Source organism: Oncorhynchus keta, chromosome 33 (genome assembly GCF_023373465.1).
Source record: "Oncorhynchus keta strain PuntledgeMale-10-30-2019 chromosome 33, Oket_V2, whole genome shotgun sequence".
Lineage (NCBI taxonomy): Eukaryota > Metazoa > Chordata > Actinopteri > Salmoniformes > Salmonidae > Oncorhynchus > Oncorhynchus keta.
Window position 1 is genome coordinate 19,631,505 of NC_068453.1, and position 24,136 is coordinate 19,655,640.

The 24,136-nt window shown below is 41.1% G+C and overlaps 1 protein-coding gene across 1 annotated transcript; it reads left to right on the forward strand.

Annotated features, from left to right (window-relative positions):
- The first annotated feature begins 1,246 nt into the window (after positions 1-1,246).
- On the forward strand, positions 1,247-16,359 carry LOC118366361 (putative ferric-chelate reductase 1). The gene is made up of 15 exons (XM_035748972.2): positions 1,247-1,566; positions 1,769-1,902; positions 7,898-7,995; positions 8,687-8,816; positions 11,371-11,565; positions 11,828-11,929; positions 12,109-12,253; positions 12,589-12,696; positions 12,833-12,948; positions 13,369-13,455; positions 13,639-13,730; positions 13,847-13,905; positions 14,053-14,190; positions 14,527-14,552; positions 14,684-16,359. The coding sequence occupies exons 1-15, from the start codon at positions 1,374-1,376 to the stop codon at positions 14,771-14,773; spliced, it is 1,713 nt and encodes a 570-aa protein (XP_035604865.1). The 5' UTR covers positions 1,247-1,373; the 3' UTR covers positions 14,774-16,359.
- The last annotated feature ends 7,777 nt before the right edge of the window (positions 16,360-24,136 follow it).

Genomic DNA, 24,136 nt, shown 5'->3' on the forward strand with positions numbered 1-24,136 from the left:
GCTGTATATCAGGTTTGAAGGTTTTTTCCCAGGTGTATGAACAATGAGGATATTTACTGTGATGTGGATGAGAACCTATGGCCAAATGCTCAAGACTGGCTTGATGCAAACTAGTGGCTGCTAAACGTTTTGTTTCATTCAATTCCTTTGTTTCAGTTGATTGATTACAGTTGTCCGTTTGGAATTTTGTACTAAAGGTTTAGAAAATTCACCACATACTTGTGAAAATAGCACCAAAGCTCATTATAAAAAAGGTAAGCCGGAAGGAACATTGTTAGGGTATTGTGGGAAGCAACCATAGACATGTATACAGCCCCACAGTGGAGGTGTCCTAATACCCATAAAACCTAACAGTCAAACAGGGAATATTGATAAATGTCACCTTGTCCAAGAGATTTACACGGTTATCAAAGCGTCATGCCAGGGTAAGCCTACACGAAACAGCCCTTATTTCAAATGCTTCTAAAATCTCCTATGGAAAAAATGAATGGTGGAAAAACAATTGGAACATTTTTCCTGTTAGACCGCTAAGTTTTATCGGTGTTATGTGGTACTCTATAGAGGCCTCTAGTGCCCAAAAGCCAGTTTTAGCATGGGCAGCACCATTGTGGACTTTCACCATTTTAAAGTAGTCTACTGGGCAGGAACTAGTTTCAGCCATGGGCTGATTTATTTTCTTCTTGAGCAGATGGTCTGGGGGCCGGAACATAAATGCAAATCATTTGTAGATTTGTAAATTGACCGCAAGAAGCCCAAAGTTTCGATCTCTATACATCTCTATGGAAGCAACCTGTCATACCCTGCATTCATAACCCAGTGGGAAGGTGGTATTTACCACATACGACTGAAAATCCACTTGAATGCCTAACTCTAACTGGTAATGACTAGAGGGAAACTCATCTATCATACCTGAGCTCTGACTTCTCCTACATGCTGACCTCTGACGTCAAGGAAATTACCTCGATAACAGCATTTTCGGCAGTTAAATGCAACAACAAAACACTATTTCTTAAAAACAATCTAATAATATGGTTTTTGAACACTATCATTTGTTTACAAGCATAATATATGTAATTTTAGTTTATGGTTGACGGAGCTTGTTGGCCAACTTGGCCATTAGCCAATCAGCATTCTATCAAGGAGTCAACGCATTGAACTAGTTTTACGACGTCACACTTGGTCATTTCCACCATCCCACCTGGTTATGAACGCAGCATAACCTGTCGAGACTTGTCTACTCTCCACCCACAAGGCACATCAATACAAATTCTCCCCCTCGCCTAAACTTCACAATTTGCCGGAATCGGTAGGCTACTATCTCCAACAGTAGTCTATTTTTACAGTTACTTTTCATTTTTAATAATTTAATCTCAATGGATCGATACATATTTATCATTGTGTTATTAGCGTGTGTTCTGCGGCCCGTGAGGTGCTACAGCTCCGGAAAGGTGACTGGGGCGTGTGACAATATGACACCGCAACACAATAAAGGCGCACAGCAAAGTCCCGCTCCATTCTCTGTCACCACTGACCGGTTCAGCTTTAAGGAGGGCGATGAAATCATAGGTGAGACATCATGTAGTTTTCTCTATTACTGGAGATATATTGTAGATATATTGAACACTCGCCGCAAGGCCTATATGTTTTATTAATATATCTATGGTTTGGCTGTTATGGGTAGATATCTCTGAAAAGTAGATATTCAATTAATAACGGTCTCCATTTCTGTGGTGGTGTTTAAATCAACTAAACACGGTTTTGTTTACAGTCAGGCTCCTGGCAGCTTCCACTCCATTCACTGGGTTTATATTACAAGCCAGAGAGGTTGGAGAAAGCAGTCCTCTGGGATCCTTCACTGTAACAAGTGGAGAGGCCCAGCCACTCACCTGCAACGGACTACCTGTGAGTCTATACCCATAGACTGTATAAATCCATTTAATTCTGTTTATTCCCACATATCTATTACTACCTGACCTATAGCCTGCTTTTCTGTTATGTTATCAGAGCTACAGTATTACATATAACCAGAGGCGCAACTTTGATTTTAGAAGTGGGGAGAACATAATTAAAAAAAATATATTATTATTTTTATTCAGTTGGATAAACACTCCAAACAAACCGCTCGGAGGCGTCCACATGATCCTAAAGCACACCGTTGCCTCATTTTGTATCACATTTCAATGATAAAACAGTAAAACATGATAAAACATGTCACATGTCCCCAGTGAAAGTTGCACCCCTGCATATTACATGGAAACAGTAATGGTTGTTTAGATCGTATACATGTGTTTATGAGACAGAAGAAAACACTCTATTTACAAAAACAGATCAATTATTCCCTGTTCCTGCATGGGCCCTCCTGCTACCCTGTTGGGGAGAGTAGGTCATAAGGCTCTACTGAAAACTTTTAAAAGGTTCACAGATAATCTTATAATGAATTATCATTAATGTACATTTACAATCAGCTTCTCTGAGATCGCACATTCCGAGACAGGCACTACAAGTCAACCCAATTGACGTGGTTTGGCCAAAAAGGGTGGCTAAATGAGGATAGTTCAGTCAAGCTGTTTACCATTGTAAAAAAAAAAAAAAAAGTCCTGTCTATGTAAGTGGGTGATCCCCACCTCCCGTGAGCATGCTATCCTGTGAGAGCTTAGGGTTCCTCGATAATATCTAGTGTGCTCACATAAGAGGGAACAGCTGGCTCTGGTCTACTTATTGTCCCTGCCTCGCCTGACCAGAAATAAATTGCCAATGAGATGTCTTGCACTTTGTAGGGCCGGGGCAATAAAGTCTTCTTCACATTGGCAGTTCGAAGTGACTCAAATAAAAAAAGTGTCATATCCGATTTGAATCTGTTTGTTTCCTGCAGTCTGAACAGCCAAAAAGCACATGGAACAGGATGTTTCAAGCCACATATCAAACCACTTTCGTAGGTCAGATACAAATCTGATTCTTGGCCATGCGACTTATGTTTGAATGGTCAAATCGGATTAATTTGCCCTCAGGTGGTTTTTAGACTTATTTAGCACACCTTGTGGCTTGCAAGCTACATATGTTGACCATTTTGACAAGAATACGTGGTAGCTAACTAGCTTGTTAATTGTTTTCAATCAAATGAGTGAATGTGCTAGGAAGCTGGCTAGCTACCTGGCTAGCGACCTGGCTAGCTACCTGGCTAGCTACCTGGCTAGCTACCTGGCTAGCTAGTTGACTACTTGTTTTGAAAGTTGGAGGATTTTATCATTTGAGGCTTTCAAAGTGTTCTTTACACTATGGGTTTGAATATTCAAAGCAACTGGGAAATGCCCATCGCAGGCATTGTTGTCACCTTAGCTTGCTACACAACTTCTGAGTGATGAGCACCACCACCCTATCATCCTACACCACTGCACACACACCTGTCATTACTATGACAAATAGCATAGCCATGTCAGCAAATGACTGCTGTCTGAACACACACAAATACGATTTTAATCAATCACATGTATTTATAAAGCCCTTTTTAAAGCCGATGTCACAACGTGCTATACAGAAATACAACCTAAAACCATAAACTGCAAGCATTGCAGATGTAGATTTGGTCACTTGTAACTTGCTGTTTGGCAGTCAGTATTTCTAAATGAACATTTTTTTTCAAAAGATTTGAGGATTAAGACCCGCAGTGTGAACAAGGCTTTAGTAGGCCAGAGTGGCCCTGCTCCGATCAGAAAAAATGAGGGAGTGGGATGTATCGCGTTTTCTACCGTGTCTGGTTTGGGTCCCTTTCTTAGCATACCTGGAAACTACAGAGAATGGAGACAAAACTGAAACAACAGACAGAGTGCTTATCCAAAACATAGATAAGTACAATAAAAGGCACTCGCTTGTCTGAGCCTTATTTAAACCATACAAACAGTGACTGAATGGACCCACATTGCTGCTAACGTAGCTGAAAACAGAGCAGGGTAGGTGAGATTAGTTTGTCTGTGTGCGTTAGCAGGGCCATTTGTAGCATTTTGTAACACAAAAACATTAAATAAACCTCCATGGACTGTTCAAAACTATTTTTGTCCCGCAGATGATTTGGTAGCGGCCGTCATTTCTGCTTTGTATGCGTTAGCCTAGGTCTACTGTATTAAAGCTGCTACACAGGATTTTTTGTTGAACTTTTGCATTGTCATTTCAGAAAATGTCCATAATATATCTGCAGTAATAGTGGAATGATAGTGTTTCACAGTATTACCCACCCGCCAGTGTTATAATTGGCTGTGATATTCATCTATTGATATCTCCCTCCAGAGCGGCATCTGTTAAAATGGGAAAGCTGTTTTGACTTTGTGGCTGTGATATTCATCTATTCATATCTCCCTCCAGAGCGGCATCTGTTAAAATGGGAAAGCTGTTTTGACTTTGTGGCTGTGATATTCATCTATTGATATCTCCCTCCAGAGCGGCATCTGTTAAAATGGGAAAGCTGTTTGACTTTGTGGCTGTGATATTCATCTATTGATATCTCCCTCCAGAGCGGCATCTGTTAAAATGGGAAAGCTGTTTGACTTTGTGGCTGTGATATTCATCTATTGATATCTCCCTCCAGAGCGGCATCTGTTAAAATGGGAAAGCTGTTTGACTTTGTGGCTGTGATATTCATCTATTGATATCTCCCTCCAGAGCGGCATCTGTTAAAATGGGAAAGCTGTTATCAAGAGGAAATCGGATCAAGCGGCGAATGTAGAAATCCCTCTGTTGTTTCCTGGTCGCTAAAATTCTACACTGTTCACTCAATTTCAGTTTATGTGTCTATATACATTGGGTGCAAACACTGTGGGGAGGTAAGGCAATAAATAGGCCAGAGTAGCAAGTAATTACAATTTAGCAAATTAACACTGGAGTAATAGATGTGCAGATGATGTGCAAGTAGAAATATTGGTGTGCAAAAGAGCAGAAAAGTCAATAAAAACATTATGGGGATGAGGTAGGTAGATTGGATGGGCTATTTACAGATGGGCTATGTACAGCTGCAGCAAACGGTTAGCTGCTCGGATAGCTGATGTTTAAAGTTTGTGAGGGAAATATAAGTCTGGAAGGAAAGGCGGCCAAAGGAGGTGTTGGCTTTGGGGATGACCAGTGAAATATACCTACTGGAGCGCGTGCTACGGGTGGGTGTTGTTATCGTGACCAGTGAGCTGAGATGAGGTGGAGCTTTACCTAGCAAAGACTTACAGATGACCTGGAGCCAGTTGGTCTGGTGACGAGTATGTAGCGAGGGCCAGCCGATTAGAGCATATAGGTCGCAGTGGTGGGTAGTATATGGGGCTATGGTGACAAAACGGATGGCACTGTGGTAGACTGCATCCAGTTTGCTGAGTAGAGTGTTGGAGGCTATTTTGTAAATGACATCGCTGAAGTCGAGGATTGGAAGTCGAGGTCAGTTTTACTAGGGTATGTTTGGCGGCGTGAGTGAAGGAGGCTTTGTTGCGGAATAGAAAGCCGATTCTAGATTTAATTTTGGATTGGAGATGTTTAATATGAGTCTGGAAGGAGAGTTTACAGTCTAGCCAGACACCTAGCTATTTGTAGTTGTCCACATATTCTAAGTCAGAACCGTCCAGAGTAGTGATGCTAATCGGGCGGGTGTGTGCGGGCAGCGAACAGTTGAAAAGCATGCATTTAGTTTTACTAGTGTTTAAGAGCAGTTGGAGACCACTGAAGGAGTGTTGTATGTCATTGAAGCTCGTTTGGAGGTTTGTTAACACAGTGTACAAAGAAGGGCCAGATGTATACAGAATGGTGTTGTCTGCATAGAGGTGGATCAGGGAATCGCCCGCAGCAAGAGCAACATCATTGATATATACAGAGAAAAGAGTCGGCCAGAAAATTGATCTCTGTGGTACCCCCATAGAGACTGCCAGAGGTCCGGACAACAGGCCCTCCGATTTGACACACTGAACTCTGTCTGAGAAGTAGTTGGTGAACCAGGCGAGGCAGTCATTTGAGAAACCAAGGCTGTTGAGTCTGCCGATAAGAATACGGTGATTGACAGAGTCGAAAGCCTTGGCCAGATCGATGAAGACTGCTGCACAGTACAATATTTTATCGATGGCGGTTATGATATCATTTAGTACCTTGAGCGTGGCTGAAGTGCACCCATGACCAGCTGGGAAACCGGATTGCACAGCGGAGAAGGTACGGTGGGATTTGAAATGGTCAGTGATCTGTTTATTAACTTGGCTTTCAAAGACTTTAGAAAGGCAGGGCAGGATGGAAATAGGTCTATAACAGTTTGGGTCTAGAGTGTCACCCCCTTTGAAGAGGGGGATGACCCCGTCAGCTTTCCAATCTTTAGGGATCTCGGACGATACGAAAGAGAGGTTGAACAGACTGGTAATAGGGGTTGCAACAATGGCTGTGGATAATTTTAGAAAGAGAGGGTCCAGATTGTCTAGCCCAGCTGATTTGTATGGGTCCAGGTTTTGCAGCTCTTTCAGAACATCTGCTATCTGGATTTGGGTGAAGGAGAACTGGGGAGGCTTGGGCAAGTAGCTGCGGGGGGTGTGGAGCTGTTGGCCGGGGTTGGGGTAGCCAGGAGAAAAGCATGGCCAGCCATAGAGAAATGCTTATTGAAATTCTCGATTATCCTGGATTTTATCAGTTGTGACAGTGTTATCTAGCCTCGGTGCAGTGGGCAGCTGGGAGGAGATGCTATTGTTCTCCATGGACTTTACAGTGTACCAAAACATTTTGGAGTTAGAGCTACAGGATGCAAATTTCTTTTTGAAAAAGCTATTTAATGAAGCTGCCAGTTGAGGACTTGTGAGGCATCTGTTTCTCAAACTAGACATTCTAATGTACTTGTCCTCTTGCTCAGTTGTGCACTGGGGCCTCCTACTCCTCTTTCCATTCTGGTTAGAGCTAGTTTGCGCTGTTCTGTGAAGGGAGCAGTACACATCGTTGTATGAGATCTTCAGTTTCTTGGCAATTTCTCGCATGGAATAGCCTTCATTTCTCAGAACAAGAATAGACTGACGAGTTTCAGAAGAAAGTTCTTTGTTTCTGGCCATTTTGAGCCTGTAATCGAATCCACAAATGCTGATTCTCCAGATACTCAACTAGTCTAAAGAAGGCCAGTTTTATTGCTTCTTTAATCAGAACAACAGTTTTCAGCTGTGCTAACATATATATATTTTTCTTCTTCCTGATGGCAACCAGGTAAAACTCAGAAACCTGGTTGGTTGTAGTGACCTTAAGGGTTCCCCTATTTCCTGGGGCAAGTAAACTGAGAAGTCAGGCAAGCAGTTTTTTTTTTACTGAAAACAACAAAACTGTAAATAATTCCATATTTATGGGTCATTCCCATTGTTTAACTTGACAATTTATGGCATGTATGGCAGCCAGGGAAGTTGAGCCTGCTATGTGGTTGCCTCTTGGAAAGTGAGAGCATGCTCTGCTGTCTTTGTAGACGTGTGTCTTTTGTGATATTCATATGAATATTTTTAATGTTGAATACATTTATGTTCATTTTTGTATTTCAGAATCGAGACATACTCCATATTTTACAGCACACTATAAGGAGTATCATGACACGGTTCACAGATCATAGGGTCTTACAGGAGGCATGTATACAGTGCATTCAGAAAGTATTCAGCCCCCTTAACTTTTTCCACATTTTGTTACGTTACATACTTATTCTATAATAAAAATAAACAATCTATCTAAACACAAGACCCCATAATGACAAAGCAGGAAAAGGTTTTTAGAACCCCCCCCAAACATCCCTCCTCCCAATGAAGTTTCTATGCGAGAATTGCCAGATCATTTTTGGAAATTCCTGGCATGGAATCACCCTGCTGCATCTGAGTAAATCTTAATATAATAATAATAAATCTTCATGGATCCTTTTTTTTTCTATTCTCAGAATTCTGCAATTTCTCACACATCAAATTCACCTAAATCCTCCATCCAGGGAGTATGGAGGGCCCCCACATCAGGCAATCTCAACTCCATCCAATTCAGGTGATTCACCCATCCAGTATCTGACTAGCTCCTGAACCAACATTTTCACTTCTGTTAGCAGTTGTTGTTATTCTTCAATAACACAGACCCCAAAGCAAATCAGGGGATAAAAAATATATTTATTGAAAGAGAACAAATCCTCGTTGTTATGCTCGAAAGTAGATGGCAGATGTTTATTCTTCCTTGTCCTCAATGTTTCTCCGCTGAACAACGAGACAGGATGTAGTTTATACCCAAGCCTAGCCTGTGGTTGACCAATTAGAATTCCTTGCAGTAAAACTGGGCCAAAGGCCAAAAACCAAGTATCCCGTTTCAGGCTCAATGTATAGACAATTTGGACCAATGAGACCTTGCCACATGTAGCTATGAGTCCCAGACTGAAATTCATCCTGTATCCCTGACCCATTTATCTTCAGTTCCCCTTTACAAAGAAACAACTATTTCCATTGATCATTAATTCCCTAATACAGAAAAACAGCCATTTCCATTGATTGTTAATTCCCTCTTGACCTCTATTCCTCTGCATTGTATATTTATCTTAGAATATTCTTACACTTCTTATACCATGGGGCCCAGTTTCCTGGACACAGATTAAGCCTAGTTCTTGACTAAAACGCACTTTAAATGGAAATTCTGTCCCTTAACGTTATTACATTGTTTTATTATTTGTTCTGCCATGCCATTTTTACAGTGCCTCCTTTGTAAAAGATTACTCCACCTTCTGGGTTGAAGTGAGAAGTTCTCCAGTCACATACAACATCGCTGCTGCACCCCCAGCTAGCAGCACATCCGTTACCTTTACTGCCTCCTCATCCTCAGAAGTGAGTATGATTACATGCACACAATAATACGATTATTGTGAATATTCAGATTAATATAATAGTTGATTAAAACATTTGCATGCTTTGCAAGAAGAACAATTTTCATAATAATCTTGTTTACATGCACACGAAATCTAAGGCTTCTGATGGGACTTTGATAAATGCAGAACATTGCCAATCAAAAATAAACGTTCTACCACAGCTACCATGTTATTTTTGGGAAGTCTACTTGATTCTGAGTTCTGACATTTTGCCTGGTTCACCAATTACTTTGCAGACAGAGTTCAGTGTGTCAAATCGGAGGGCATGCTGTCCGGTCCTCTGGCAGTCTCTATGGGGGTGCCACAGGGTTCAATTCTCGGGCTGACTCTTTTCTCTGTATATATCAATGATGTTGCTCTTGCTGCGGGCGATTCCCTGATCCACCTCTACGCAGACGACACCATTCTATATACTTTCGGCCCGTCATTGGACACTGTGCTATCTAACCTCCAAACGAGCTTCAATGCCATACAACACTCCTTCCGTGGCCTCCAACTGCTCTTAAACGCTAGTAAAACCAAATGCATGCTTTTCAACCGATCGCTGCCTGCACCCGCATGCCCGACTAGCATCACTACCCTGGATGGTTCCGACCTTGAATATGTGGACATCTATAAGTACCTAGGTGTCTGGCTAGACTGCAAACTCTCCTTCCAGACTCATATCAAACATCTCCAATCGAAAATCAAATCAAGAGTCAGCTTTCTATTCCGCAACAAAGCCTCCTTCACTCACGCCGCCAAGCTTACCCTAGTAAAACTGACTATCCTACCGATCCTCGAGTTCGGCGATGTCATCTACATAATTGCTTCCAACACTCTACTCAGCAAACTGGATGCAGTTTATCACAGTGCCATCCGTTTTGTCACTAAAGCACCTTATACCACCCACCACTGCTACTTGTATGCTCTAGTCGGCTGGCCCTCGCTACATATTCGTCGCCAGACCCACTGGCTCCAGGTCATCTACAAGTCCATGCTAGGTAAAGCTCCGCCTTAACTCAGTTCACTGGTCACGATGGCAACACCCATCCATAGCACGTGCTCCAGCAGGTGTATCTCACTGATCATCCCTAAAGCCAACACCTCATTCGGCCGCCTTTCGTTCCAGTACTCTGCTGCCTGTGACTGGAACGAATTGCAAAAATCGCTGAAGTTGGAGACTTTCATCTCCCTCACCAACTTCAAACATCAGCTATCTGAGTAGCTAACCGATCGCTGCAGCTGTACATAGTCTATTGGTAAATAGCCCACCCATTTTCACCTACCTCATCCCCACACTGTTTTTATTTATTTACTTTTCTGCTCTTTTGCACACCAATATCTCTACCTGTACATGACCATCTGATCATTTATCACTCCAGTGTTAATCTGCAAAATTGTAATTATTCGCCTACCTCCTCATGCCTTTTGCACACATTGTATATAAACTCCCCTTTTTTTCTACTGTGTTATTGACTAGTTAATTGTTTACTCCATGTGTAACTCTGTGTTGTCTGTTCACACTGCTATGCTTTATCTTGGCCAGGTCGCAGTTGCAAATGAGAACTTGTTCTCAACTAGCCTACCTGGTTAAATAAAGGTGAAGGAAAAAAAAGAAGAAAAAAAACCTCCCTTCACTCATGCAAAAGAGGGAGGCTTGCACTGCTGGTTTTAGTACATGCACAGATCAAATACACCGCTGGAACTACGATTAAGGTGTTTACATTTTCCACAGAGGGTTCTACATAGAACGCAAAAGAGTTCTACCTGGAACTAAAAAGGATTCTACCTGGAACCTAAAAGGTTTCTCCTACGGGGACAGCCGCATAACCCTTTTGGAACCCTTTTTTCTAAGAGTGTACCAAATATTTATAAAGGATGCTCAGAAAACCAGATGTTTTACTCGGCATATGCTTACTGAGAATGAACGCCGATTTAAGATAAGCAGAAGAATGTGTTTACATGACTAATGCCATACTCAGCCTACTGATCAGTTTAATATCGAATTATTAGTGTGCATGTAGACGTACCTAGTATTTCCATTGAAATCCTTAGTACTTATGGTAATAGATAATAGTACAAATGTGTTTTATTTAAAACATAAACTTGTCTTAACAATGTATAACAAGTGTAAGTGATAGTCTCTCAAAAGGTCAAATAGGGGGAGCTTATATTTGTCCTGTTTCACTGTATGTACAAGTACGAGTGGGTAACCTGTACGAGTGTGAGGTGTGAAATGGAAATGTGTTTTTTGCTTATCCCAACTCCCCCTGAGAGTGGGGTCATTGATTGTGACCTTGCAGAAATTAGGGTTAAGTGCCTTGCTCAAAGGCAGATCAACAGATTTTTCACCTTGTTGGGGATTCGAACTGGCAACCTTTCAGTTACTGGCCCAACACTTAACTGCTAGGCTACCTGCCACTCACTCTCTGACAATATTATCATATTACATTTTCAATCAGACAATAACATTTATTTTCACACACTATTACACAAGTGCTTTCCAATAACATTGAATATGTTTGTAATAGGTTTCCAACTCCAGCACTGGATGTGACAGCACTAAGGTCTGTTTCAGCCAACCTCTGAACTGTGATCCTGGGGTCAGCCCAGACTGTTACTTCCTGTCTGCTATGACCTCTCTCGGTGACACAGCCATCCAGTTGGAGATGACCGGCCCTTCAGATGGCTACATCGCCATTGGCTTTTCAGATGACCAGAGGATGGTAATGTAGCCTTTTCTGAAGTAGTGCATGCACATCCTGCAATTCAATATGCGTATTTAAATTTTGAGGCACTCGTCCAGATACTTTCACTTGAAATGAAGACGGTGAACAAGTTTATTTTGAAAGTGATGAAGAAGGATTGCATGAGGGCAGGTGGAAGGCAGCCAATCAACTGCAGGAGCATTCAACAGTGTGCTATTTTTCTTTCAGGCAGGGTTGATTGTGTTCCTCTCATAATCTGTTTTCCTCTGCATCACATCAGGGAAATGATGACATCTATATTTGTGGACGGGACAGTGGCGGACTCATCCAATTGCAACACGCCTTTTCAACAGGAAAGAAGATACCAGAGATACTTCCCCTGGTACTTGCTATTATTATGACGTATTAAAAGCTAAGAGGATGATCGCCATTGGAATATGGACTGGAATTAAAGTTTTGATATGACTGATTTGAAATGGAATGTACCCCCAACCCTGATGCTATAATGAATCACAAAACAATTGGTCATGACTCAAATGTCTCTTGTTTCTCCTTTTCTAGGGAAATGTTTCTGATGTTAAATCCTCAGTGAATAATAGTATCATTAGCTGTTCCTTCACGACTAGGAACCCCATTTCAACTCAGCGATCCGGAGGGTCCAGTTCCCTCTACTATCTCATGATCGTTCACGGGCCCTCCAATAATGGTACAGTATGAGCCAAAAGCTTACAGCATAGTAGCACCAGTACTGGTACAGAGGAAGTAGTTGTATCCCACTGGCATTTTATGTACATAGTGCTATGACATCTTTAGGTAATAATGAGTGACATTACATGGACATGGAAGACGGGATCTTAAATCAGCACTCCTACTCTGAGATATTTTATCAATACGGGCCCTGTTATCGAATAACGATTCTAATGTTGTGGGCCTGGTACCGATGAAGAAAGCAGTCTGCTTCAGTCTAGGAGTAATATGTTTCATAATATCATTTTATTATATTTCTCTTATTGTATTTCACTTTTCGGTTGACTTTGACAGGGATAATCGGCCTTCATACTGGCACCTTCATCAGTGACACTAAAGTGGATATTTCAAGTCCTCAAATTGTTACAAGTGAAAAAGAGCCACCTATTATTAAAGCACATGGTAAGGTTGCCGTTTCCTAAGTGAAATGAGTTTGCATGCATAACCTCGAACAAATTGTTATACAGTAATACACTGATTATAACTACATTTGTGTATTGATTATGGATAATTGATTTATTATCCTGTTGTGCTTCAGGTTCCCTGATGTTGATAGCGTGGATGACCACGGGTAGTTTGGGAATGATCATAGCCAGGTATCTGAAAGGTGTGGCCAAGGGGAAACATTATTTTGGGAAAGATGTTTGGTTTCTGGTGAGTTTCTATAATACTGTCCCTAATATGTTAGTGTAGCAACATTTGATTGTACTTTAAATGTTTTCACTGCTATCGAATTGGTGCCTTTTCTACATATAGATAGACTGGGAGAGTGTGTCAAGCAGGCGGTCACTTGTGTTTGCGAGGAAGCTATGCTGTTAATTAAGCAAGCAGACTGATGTCCGTCACGTTTCTAGTTTAGAGTTTTATTAGTCATATGTATGGGATACACATGGTATACACTGTCCAACAAAATGCTTACTTGCAGGTTCCTTCTCGACAATGCAACCACAAAGAAAAAATATAAGAATATGAACATAAACATTAGCACGTCTAGATGACTTTATTAGGTGGAATGTTTTTAGTACTAAATAATAGTGCCACATAATCTGTACTCTTGGCTTGCATGTTCCTCAGGTGCACGTGTTTCTTATGACACTCACTGTTGCCGCCACCATCATTGCCTTCATTTTGGCCTTCTCAGAAGTTGGAGGCTGGAGTGGGGTATGTATCATAAACCTTTACTGCGCGCCGATTGTTATTTGAAACAAACCTATCTGACAAATGCTGTGCCGTCTACAGTTTTATAAAACCTACTCTATTATGAAAGGCTCAGATAATTGAAATAGTTACGAGAGACAGTTTATGAGCCCAGTGTGTTTATAGGGAGCCCATCTGTGTTTATAGGGAGTCCATCCTGTGTTGGGCTGCATCGTTATGATCCTGGCCTTCTTCCAGCCAATCGGTGCCATGTTCCGATGTGGACCTCAACATCACTGGTAAGGGATCCAGACTCATACCTAGTGTATGTCAGTTTGCTCAAGTGTATGTAAATCCAAAAGTGGCTTGTTTTCTCAAGGTAATGTATTATATTTGTGTTGTTGTTTTTTCACAGGCGATTCTTATTCAATTGGTCGCATGCTTTGAATGCAGTGGCAATAAAAGGTTTAGCTGGTAAGGAACTGTGATTATGACATAGTTTTTTTGTTGGATTTTATTAGCATAGTACAAAGTACCGTAATCTTCTCAGCCAATATCTGTCAAACATGTTTGCTGTTGCACTACTACCATGTTAGTAATTGTGTTGACATTATCTTCCAGTGGCAGCCATCTTCACTGGGCTGTCGTATTTTAGCACCTCTGAGGATAGTTGGCTTCTGAAGGTGATGGGTGGGTTTGTTGGATGGGAGGCAACGATGTACATCCTGCTAGAACTCCACATGCGCTGGAAGCGCAATGGTGAGATCAAATACATAATGATATCGATTAAATGCAGGTTGATGATATATAGCCCCCCTATAATTGTGTTAAATGCAGGTTGATGATATATAGCCCCCCTATAATTGTGTTAAATGCAGGTTGATGATATATAGCCCCCCTATAATATTGAATAACCTCATATTGTAGATCTGCCATATATAACTTTTGTCGGCCTCTTGGAGCACGTCAAACGCTCTGACGAAGGACAAGAGGCCGACACGTAAGCTTGAATAAACAAAGTGATACAAGTAAGAGAAGTGTGCAGGTTTCTACTTTCTTTTAAATACTTCAATATAACTTTGGTTGTTCTTCTAGATCATACAGAGAGTGCTTCTGAATCGGTACGCTGAATCCCACCATTTAATCCCACACATTTAAATGTACTTGTTGTATCAGTGAATTAGTAAGTGACTCATTCTTAACAACTATTTTGTCTGCCATGGCTGTACTTGACTTTTAATTTCTCCCCCAGACAAGCATGGAGTTGGTACTGCTGGTCTTGTTTTTCCTTGGAAATATAGCCTTTTTGGTGGCACTACTTGTTGGAATTGGCTCGTCATGAAGATCTGCTGAGCAATGGACTGAGATCAGAATGTTGTGATACAGTAAATCTTTAATATAGCTCAATGTACAGTATATTTTAAATAATTGTATATTTGTTTGTTGTCAAATGTTTTAAAGTAACTGTCCATTGATTGAGGATCGAATGTGATCAGATTGTCAATTTATACAGTATCCCTCCATATAACTATGACAGACTTTCCACGAGGACGGGCATATTGGAAATTTAACCAGGGTTTATTGACTGACACTACTTTCTTAACAAAAAGTAAGGAATTCTTAACAGACTTTCTTACACAATACAGGTTCAGTGGACACAATTATTGTACTGGATGCTTTTAAATGTACCTAGGGGCCATTGAATTCAATTGTCATCCCAAAAATGGTATCGGTCAACAGAGAAAAGAATTTCAACAGAAATATAACATTTAACATTACACAATGGTGTTGAATGTACTTCATAATCACTGAATAATCTAGACACTTAACAAAAGGAGATTGAGGAATTTATTCATGAAAGACCGGGTTAAAAAAATAAAATTACCAGAGCAAATTCAATATAAAAACCTGTCCAAAAAGAACCTACAGAAAAAGTTACAAACGATGGAGAAATCCTTCACACCAAAGGAGATTCTGAATGAGGAAGGTCATCCAACCTCATTTGATGAGTTTTGTGATATACAGTACCAGTCAAAGGTTTGGACACACCTACTCTTTATTTTTACTATTTTGTACCTTGTAGAATAATAGTGAAGACATCAAACTATGAAATAACACATGTTGAACTATGTAGTAACCAAAAAAGGGTTATTTTATATTTGAGATTATTCAAAGTAGCCACCCTTTGCCTTGATGACAAATGCTTAGCATATGTTCAAGACTGTTGGAAAAGCATTCCTCATGAAGTTGGTTGAGAGAAAGCCAAGAGTGTGCAAAGCTGTCATCAAGGCAAATAATGGCTACTTTCAAGAATCTTAAATATAACATTTATTTTGATTGGTTTAGCAGTTTTTTGGTTACTACATGATTCCAGAGTTTGTTATTTCATTGTTTTGATGTCTTCACTATTCTACAATGTAGAAAAAAGTAAAAATAAAGAAAAACCCTTGAATGAGTAGGTGTGTCAAAACTCTTGACTGGTACTGTATGTTTCCCCCCAAATCATGTTAAATTATCTGCAATACAAAATGATCTTGTGAAGGCCTAATTACACAGGACTAACTATTGATTACTTTCAGATGCTGAAAACGCCTTGCCTTGATGGCATTCCAATAGATATGGGCTTTTTATGAACTACTGACAGATCAATTACTGTCATGTTTTAATTACTCATATATAAATGGCAAACTATCAGACACACAAAACGAGGGACTGATCTCTCCTACTGAAGCAGGAGCCATGGGGGCAATACAAAGAGCCAGTCTCTTTAAAAAAAAAATGGGAGTCACCCCACTGTGCTAAAATATTGGCAAAATGTATTGCTCATAGAATTAAAAAGGTCCTACCGGGAAATTAAGTCAACATTATTTGGGTATTAGCCAACAGAATATGAGCTTCAAAAATGTGATAATAAAAAATACAACAAGATTTTCACTGGGCAGTTACTTTAAAGAATGTTGCTGTGAGAATCATGACACAAAAACACTGGATGGCAAAGTTGTGTTTTTATACTCTGTCACACCATTATCATTATATTACATGACATTTAAAATAAAGTGATTGCACAAAATATGTACAACAAAATCCGTACAAATTATGAATTTATTTACATTGCTATTATAATCTTACAGTGATTATTGGCACCCTTGCACTTTTCTTCAAATGAATTGAAATTAAATATATATATATACTGTCTCCACAATTTATTGGATTGTCAAAGTTGCATTTTTTTAAACTTAAGTTTACCATTTAATTTAGTAAAATAAAGTGGTACAACATTTTTTACACCCAAACTTGGTTGCACAGACAAGTGAACTGCAAAACAAGCAACTTATTTTAAAAGGAATAGAGAATTATTTAAGAAAAGTGCAAGGCTGTCAATCATAGAGATTGAAAGAGGCCTTATCTTTGGGTGGGCTGCTGTGCTTTTTGAGGCTATCTTCATTCATAAGTAGTACATTTTCTTCTTCTTTTATATTTGAAAAAAAGTGTCTAATATCAAACACAGTACAGTATGAAGATAGGCAGAAACTGCTTCTCCAATAGAAAGACTAGATCACACTTGTAGTCGATGTCATGGCGACGTTGGCTAGCTAAGCTCATGCGCAGAAACACGTCATCGGGTCTAACGGTCTTCTTGTGCGAACTGTGCATGTGCAGACTGACAAATCAAAGGCACTACTTTGATATAAAGTTGTTTTTGATGAACATTTTTAAAATTAGTTTGTCACTTTCACGAGGTTGGGGTCATAACATGTCCATCTACTTAAGACATTGGCTCGACTCTTGGTTGTGCCTTTATATTTACAGATATTTTTTTTTTTCACCTTTATTTAACCAGGTAGGCAAGTTGAGAACAAGTTCTCATTTACAATTGCGACCTGGCCAAGATAAAGCAAAGCAGTTCGACAGATACAACGACACAGAGTTACACATGTAGTAAAACAAACATACAGTCAATAATACAGTATAAACAAGTCTATATACAATGTGAGCAAATTAGGTGAGAAGGGAGGTAAAGGCAAAAAAGGCCATGGTGGCAAAGTAAATACAATATAGCAAGTAAAACACTAGAATGGTAGTTTAGCAATGGAAGAATGTGCAAAGGAGAAATAAAAATAATGGGGTGCAAAGGAGCAAAATAAATAAATAAATTAAATACAGTTGGGAAAGAGGTAGTTGTTTGGGCTAAATTATAGGTGGGCTATGTACAGGTGCAGTAATCTGTAAAATGCTCTGACAGTTGGTGCTTAAAGCTAGTGAGGGAGATAAGTGTTTCCAGTTTCAGAGATTTTTGTAGTTCGTTCCAGTCATTGGCAGCAGAGAACTGGAAGGAGAGGCGGCCAAAGAAAGAATTGGTTTTGTGGGTGACTAGAGAGATATAACTGCTGGAGCGTGTGCTACAGGTAGGAGATGCTATGGTGACCAGCGAGCTGAGATAAGGGGGGACTTTACCTAGCAGGGTCTTGTAGATGACATGGAGCCAGTGGGTTTGGCGACGAGTATGAAGCGAGGGCCAGCCAACGAGAGCGTACAGGTCGCAATGGTGAGTAGTATATGGGGCTTTGGTGACAAAACGGATTGCACTGTGATAGACTGCATCCAATTTATTGAGTAGGGTATTGGAGGCTATTTTGTAAATGACATCGCCAAAGTCGAGGATTGGTAGGATGGTCAGTTTTACAAGGGTATGTTTGGCAGCATGAGTGAAGGATGCTTTGTTGCGAAATAGGAAGCCAATTCTAGATTTAACTTTGGATTGGAGATGTTTGATATGGGTCTGGAAGGAGAGTTTACAGTCTAACCAGACACCTAAGTATTTGTAGTTGTCCACGTATTCTAAGTCAGAGCCGTCCAGAGTAGTGATGTTGGACAGGCGGGTAGGTGCAGGTAGCGATCGGTTGAAGAGCATGCATTTAGTTTTACTTGTATTTAAGAGCAATTGGAGGCCACGGAAGGAGAGTTGTATGGCATTGAAGCTTGCCTAGAGGGTTGTTAACACAGTGTCCAAAACAGGGCCGGAAGTATACAGAATGGTGTCGTCTGCGTAGAGGTGGATCAGGGACTCACCAGCAGCAAGAGCGACCTCATTGATGTATACAGAGAAGAGAGTCGGTCCAAGAATTGAACCCTGTGGCACCCCCATAGAGACTGCCAGAGGTCCGGACAGCAGACCCTCCAATTTGACACACTGAACTCTATCAGAGAAGTAGTTTGTAAGTCGCTCTGGATAAGAGCGTCTGCTAAATGACTTAAATGTAATGTAAATGTAGTTGGTGAACCAGGCGAGGCAATCATTTGAGAAACCAAGGCTGTCGAGTCTGCCGATGAGGATGTGGTGGTTGACAGAGTCGAAAGCCTTGGCCAGATCAATGAATACGGCTGCACAGTAATGTTTCTTATCGATGGCGGTTAAGATATCGTTTAGGACCTTGAGCGTGGCTGAGGTGCACCCATGACCAGCTCTGAAACCAGATTGCATAGCAGAGAAGGTATGGTGAGATTCGAAATGGTCGGTAATCTGTTTGTTGACTTGGCTTTCGAAGACCTTAGAAAGGCATGGTAGGATAGATATAGGTCTGTAGCAGTTTTGGTCAAGAGTGTCCCCCCCTTTGAAGAGGGGGATGACCGCAGCTGCTTTCCAATCTTTGGGAATCTCAGACGACACGAAAGAGAGGTTGAACAGGCTAGAAACAGGGGTGGCAACAATTTCGGCAGATAATTTTAGAAAGAAAGGGTCCAGATTGTCTAGCCCGGCTGATTTGTAGGGGTCCAGATTTTTCAGCTCTTTCAGAACATCAGCTGAATGAATTTGGGAGAAGGAGAAATGGGGAAGGCTTGGGCGAGTTGCTGTTGGGGGTGCAGTGCTGTTGACCGGGGTAGGAGTAGCCAGGTGGAAAGCATGGCCAGCCGTAGAAAAATGCTTTTTGAAATTCTCAATTATGGTGGATTTATCAGTGGTGACAGTGTTTCCTATCTTCAGTGCAGTGGGCAGCTGGGAGGAGGTGTTCTTATTCTCCATGGACTTTACAGTGTCCCAGAACTTTTTTGAGTTAGTGTTGCAGGAAGCAAATTTCTGCTTGAAAAAGCTAGCCTTGGCTTTTCTAACTGCCTGTGTATAACGGTTTCTAGCTTCCCTGAACAGCTGCATATCACGGGGGCTGTTCGATGCTAATGCAGAACGCCATAGGATGTTTTTGTGTTGGTTAAGGGCAGTCAGGTCTGGGGAGAACCAAGGGCTATATCTGTTCCTGGTTCTAAATTTCTTGAAAGGGGCATGTTTATTTAAGATGGATAGGAAGGCATTTAAAAAAAATATCCAGGCATCCTATACTGACGGGATGAGATCAATATCCTTCCAGGATACCCCGGCCAGGTCGATTAGAAAGGCCTGCTCGCTGAAGTGTTTCAGGGAGCGTTTTACAGTGATGAGTGGAGGTCGTTTGACCGCTGACCCATTACGGACGCAGGCAATGAGGCAGTGATCGCTGAGATCTTGGTTGAAGACAGCAGAGGTATATTTAGAGGGGAAGTTGGTTAGGATGATATCTATGAGGGTGCCCGTGTTTAAGGCTTTGGGGGGGTACCTGGTAGGTTCATTGATAATTTGAGTGAGATTGAGGGCATCAAGTTTAGATTGTAGGATGGCATGTTCCAGTTTAGGTCGCCTAGCAGCACGAGCTCTGAAGATAGATGGGGGGCAATCAGTTCACATATGGTGTCCAGAGCACAGCTGGGGGCAGAGGGTGGTCTATAGCAGGCGGCAACGGTGAGAGACTTGTTTTTAGAGAGGTGGATTTTTAAAAGTAGAAGTTCAAATTGTTTGGGTACAGACCTGGATAGTAGGACAGACCTCTGCAGGCTATCTTTGCAGTAGATTGCAACACCGCCCCCTTTGGCAGTTCTATCTTGTCTGAAAATGTTGTAATTTGGAATTAAAATTTCAGAATTTTTTTTTTTTTTTTTTTTTTTGTGGCTTCCTAAGCCAGGATTCAGACACAGCTAGAACATCCGGGTTGGCAGAGTGTGCTAAAGCAGTGAATAGAACAAACTTAGGGAGGAGGCTTCTAATGTTAACATGCATGAAACCAAGGCTATTACGGTTACAGAAGTCATCAAAAGAGAGCGCCTGGGGAATAGGAGTGGAGCAAGGCACTGCAGGGCCTGGATTCACCTCTACATCGCCAGAGGAACATAGGAGGAGAATAAGGGTACAGCTAAAAGCAATAAGAATTGGTCGTCTAGAACGTCTGGAACAGAGAGTAAAAGGAGGTTTCTGGGGGCGATAAAATAGCATCAAGGTATAATGTACAGACAAAGGTATGGTAGGATGTGAATACAGTGGAGGTAAACCTAGGTATTGAGTGATGAAGAGAGATATATTGTCTCTAGAAACATCATTGAAACCAGGAGATGTCATTGCATGTGTGGGTGGTGGAACTAATAAATTGGATAAGGTATAGTGTAGAGGCTCTACAGTGAAATAAGCCAATAAACACTAACCAGAACAGCAATGGACAAGACATATTGACATTAAGGAGAGGCATCCTTAGTCGAGTGATCAAAAGAGTTCAGTGAGTGGAGTGGTTGGTTTGGGGGTCACAGCTAGCCAGGACATCGGTAGCAAGCTAGCATAGGATGGAGGTCTGTTGTTAGCCACCTCTTGTGTTCCGTCAGTAGATTAGTGGGGTTCCGTGTGGTAGAGGGGATTAGTCCAAATCACACAACAACAAAAATAAAATAAAAACAATATATATAGTTACAGAGGCCCAAGAAGAAACATAATAATAATAAAAATAAATAAATTGTCCGATTGTCTATTCTGAGAGCAGCCGTTAAGACAGCTAACGGTTAGCAGGCCGCAGATGGGCGTTCAGGTAACGTCGCTATGGAGGAGCCAGCCGGATCTCCTTCGGGTAGATAACGTCGGCAGTCCAGTGGTGAAGGCCCGGTGGGGCTCCGCGTAGGCAGTAAAACGGGTCCGGATAGGTGAATGCAGCCCAGGAGTGATTGACGGAGCTCAGGAGTGATTGACGGAGCTGGCTAGCTCCGGAGTAATTGATGTTTGCTCCGGAATCGACGAGAGCAGATAGACACACGGATAGCAGCTGTGAGATCCGGGAATGAATGTCCAGAGAACAGTTGAAATCCAAGGACATGGAGAGAAAAATTGGTCCGGTATGTTCCGTTCCGAGCCGCGCTGCGCCGTACAAAACTGGCGATAGATTTTCGAGCTAAAGGATAGCTGATGACCACAAACCGTGGTTAGCTGAATACTAACGATTTGCCAGTAAAGAAGCTAACTAGCTTCTGAACTAGCTTCTGATTAGCTTCTAGCTAGCTCCTGGCTAGCTTCTGGTTAGTTTCTGGCTAGCTTCTTGGAGTTTCTGGCTAGCTTCTGGCTAGCTTCTTGGAGGATTGCAGATTTGAGGTAAATAATACTTATTTATAAATATAAATTGGTGAGGCGGGTTGCAGGAGAGTGTTTTGAAGATGAGTTGATGGAAAATAAAAATAAAATGTATGTGAAAAAAGTTGTAAATATATATATATATACAGGACACGACAAGACGAGGACAAAAGACGTCTGAACTGCTATGCCATCTCGGGCACACATAATTAACAACTAAGGAAGAATTTCTCACTTCTCTCATTGACTCATACCAAATGCCTTTTATAAAAAAATATTTAACACTCAAGAAGTGGGAGACATCGCCGAAAATTAGAAAAGTCAATTGAACTAGCCTACTCCTTCAGCCTTGATAGCATTCCGGAGCGTGCCTGTTCGAACTGAGTACTTACAGAAGCCATTAGTTACAGGACGCTTTTGTTTACTGACTGTTGCCAGACAATACTTTTAGAAAATGCCCCCCAAAAGTGGCGAAAGTGAGATATACATCTGGTGAGAGTTATAGTTCTAATGAAACGGTGGTAACTTTTCAGCTTCGTGCTTCTTCTTGGCCGTCCACTGGATTGACCTTTGTCTGATGGACTGTCGTTTCTCTTTGCATATTTGAGCTGTTCTTGCCATAATATGGACTTGGTCTTTTACCAAATAGGCTATCTTCTGTATACCAACCCTACCTTGTTACAAGAGACTAGAGGTCGACCGCTTATGGTTTTTCAACTCCGATACCGATTATTGGAGGACCAAAAAAAGCAGATACCGATTATTTAAATTTTTATTACAACAATACTGAATTAACACTTATTTTAACTTAATATAATACATCAATAAAATCAATTTAGCCTCAAGTAAATAATGAAACATGTTCAATTTGGTTTAAATAATGCAAAAACAACGTGTTGGGAGAAGAAAGTAAAAGTGCAATATGTGCCATGTAAGAAAGCTAACGTTTCAGTTCCTTGCTCAGAACATGAGAACATGAGAACATATGAAAGCTGGTGGTTTCTTGTTGTAGTTATTATAAGGAATTATAGGACTATTTCCCCCTATACCATTTGTATTTCATTAACCTTTGACTATTGGATGTTCTTATAGGCACTTTAGTATTGTCAGTGTATCAGTATAGCTTCCGTCCCTCTCCTCGCTCCTCCCTGGGCTCGAACCAGGAACACATCGACAACAGCCACCATCGAAGCAGCGTTACCCATGCAGGGCAAGGGGAACAACTACTAGAAGGCTCAGAGCGAGTGACGTTTGAAATGCTATTAGCGCGCGCTAACTAGCTAGCCATTTCACTTCAGTTACACCAGCCTCATCTCTGGAGTTGATAGGCTTGAAGGTTTAAACAACCCAATGCTTGACGCACAACGAAGAGCTGCTGGCAAAACACACGAAAGAGCTGTTTGAATGAATGTTTCTGCCTACCACCGCTCAGTCAGATACTTAGATACTTGTATGCTCAGTCAGATGATATGCAACGCAGGACACGCTAGATAATATCTAGTAATATCATCAACCATGTGTAGTTAACGAGTGATTATGATTGATTGTTTTTCATAAGATAAGTTTAATGCTAGCTAGCAACTTACCTTGGTTTACTGCATTCAAGTAACAGGCAGTCAGTCTCCTTGTGGAGTGCAACGAGAGAGAGGCAGGTCGTTATTGCGTTTGTACGGTTGCAAGATTGTATCCCCCGAGCTGAACGAGGCAGTTAACCCACCGTTCCTAGGCCGTCATTGAAAATAAGAATGTGTTCTTAACGGACTTGCCTAGTTAAATAAAGGTATAAAAAAAGAAGCCTTTTTTTAGATGTTTTTTTAAAATCGGCAGCCAAAAATTTCAGATTGTTATGAAAACCTAATTAATCGGCCATTCCGATTAATCGGGCGACCTCTACAAGAGACTGTAGAGACAGCATCCAAGATGGATGTTTGTATACACTGTTTCGTGGGGCTTGCCATCTTTCTAGATCCAGTTTTATTGGGATTACTATGCATGCGCACTAGCACTCAGTGCAAACAAGGAGCAGTGAAGATGTCATCACGTTTTCCAAAAACATAAGAGAGCAGTTGCTTAGGTACTGTATCTCTACCCGACAGATAATAACAAAACGATCAGTATAACTGACTGATAGTTGTTATTCAGCAGTCTTAAAAGTATGCCTTATCTATTTTTAAGAACTATTGAAATAGTGATTTTGGCAGACAGCAGGCAGTTTGTTGTTTACTTGTCTCATGATTATACTGTACATTCCATGTATTGGGCCTGATTAAACTATTTAAACTGAGCTTTAGTATT

Excerpts from the sequence above, each read along its gene's own strand:
- LOC118366361 (XM_035748972.2), top strand. The coding sequence starts at position 1,374 with ATGGATCGATACATATTTATCATTGTGTTATTAGCGTGTGTTCTGCGG. Across the intron at positions 11,566-11,827 it reads TTTCAGATGACCAGAGGATG|GGAAATGATGACATCTATAT; the intron begins GTAATGTAGCCT and ends GCATCACATCAG. Across the intron at positions 12,697-12,832 it reads ACCTATTATTAAAGCACATG|GTTCCCTGATGTTGATAGCG; the intron begins GTAAGGTTGCCG and ends GTTGTGCTTCAG.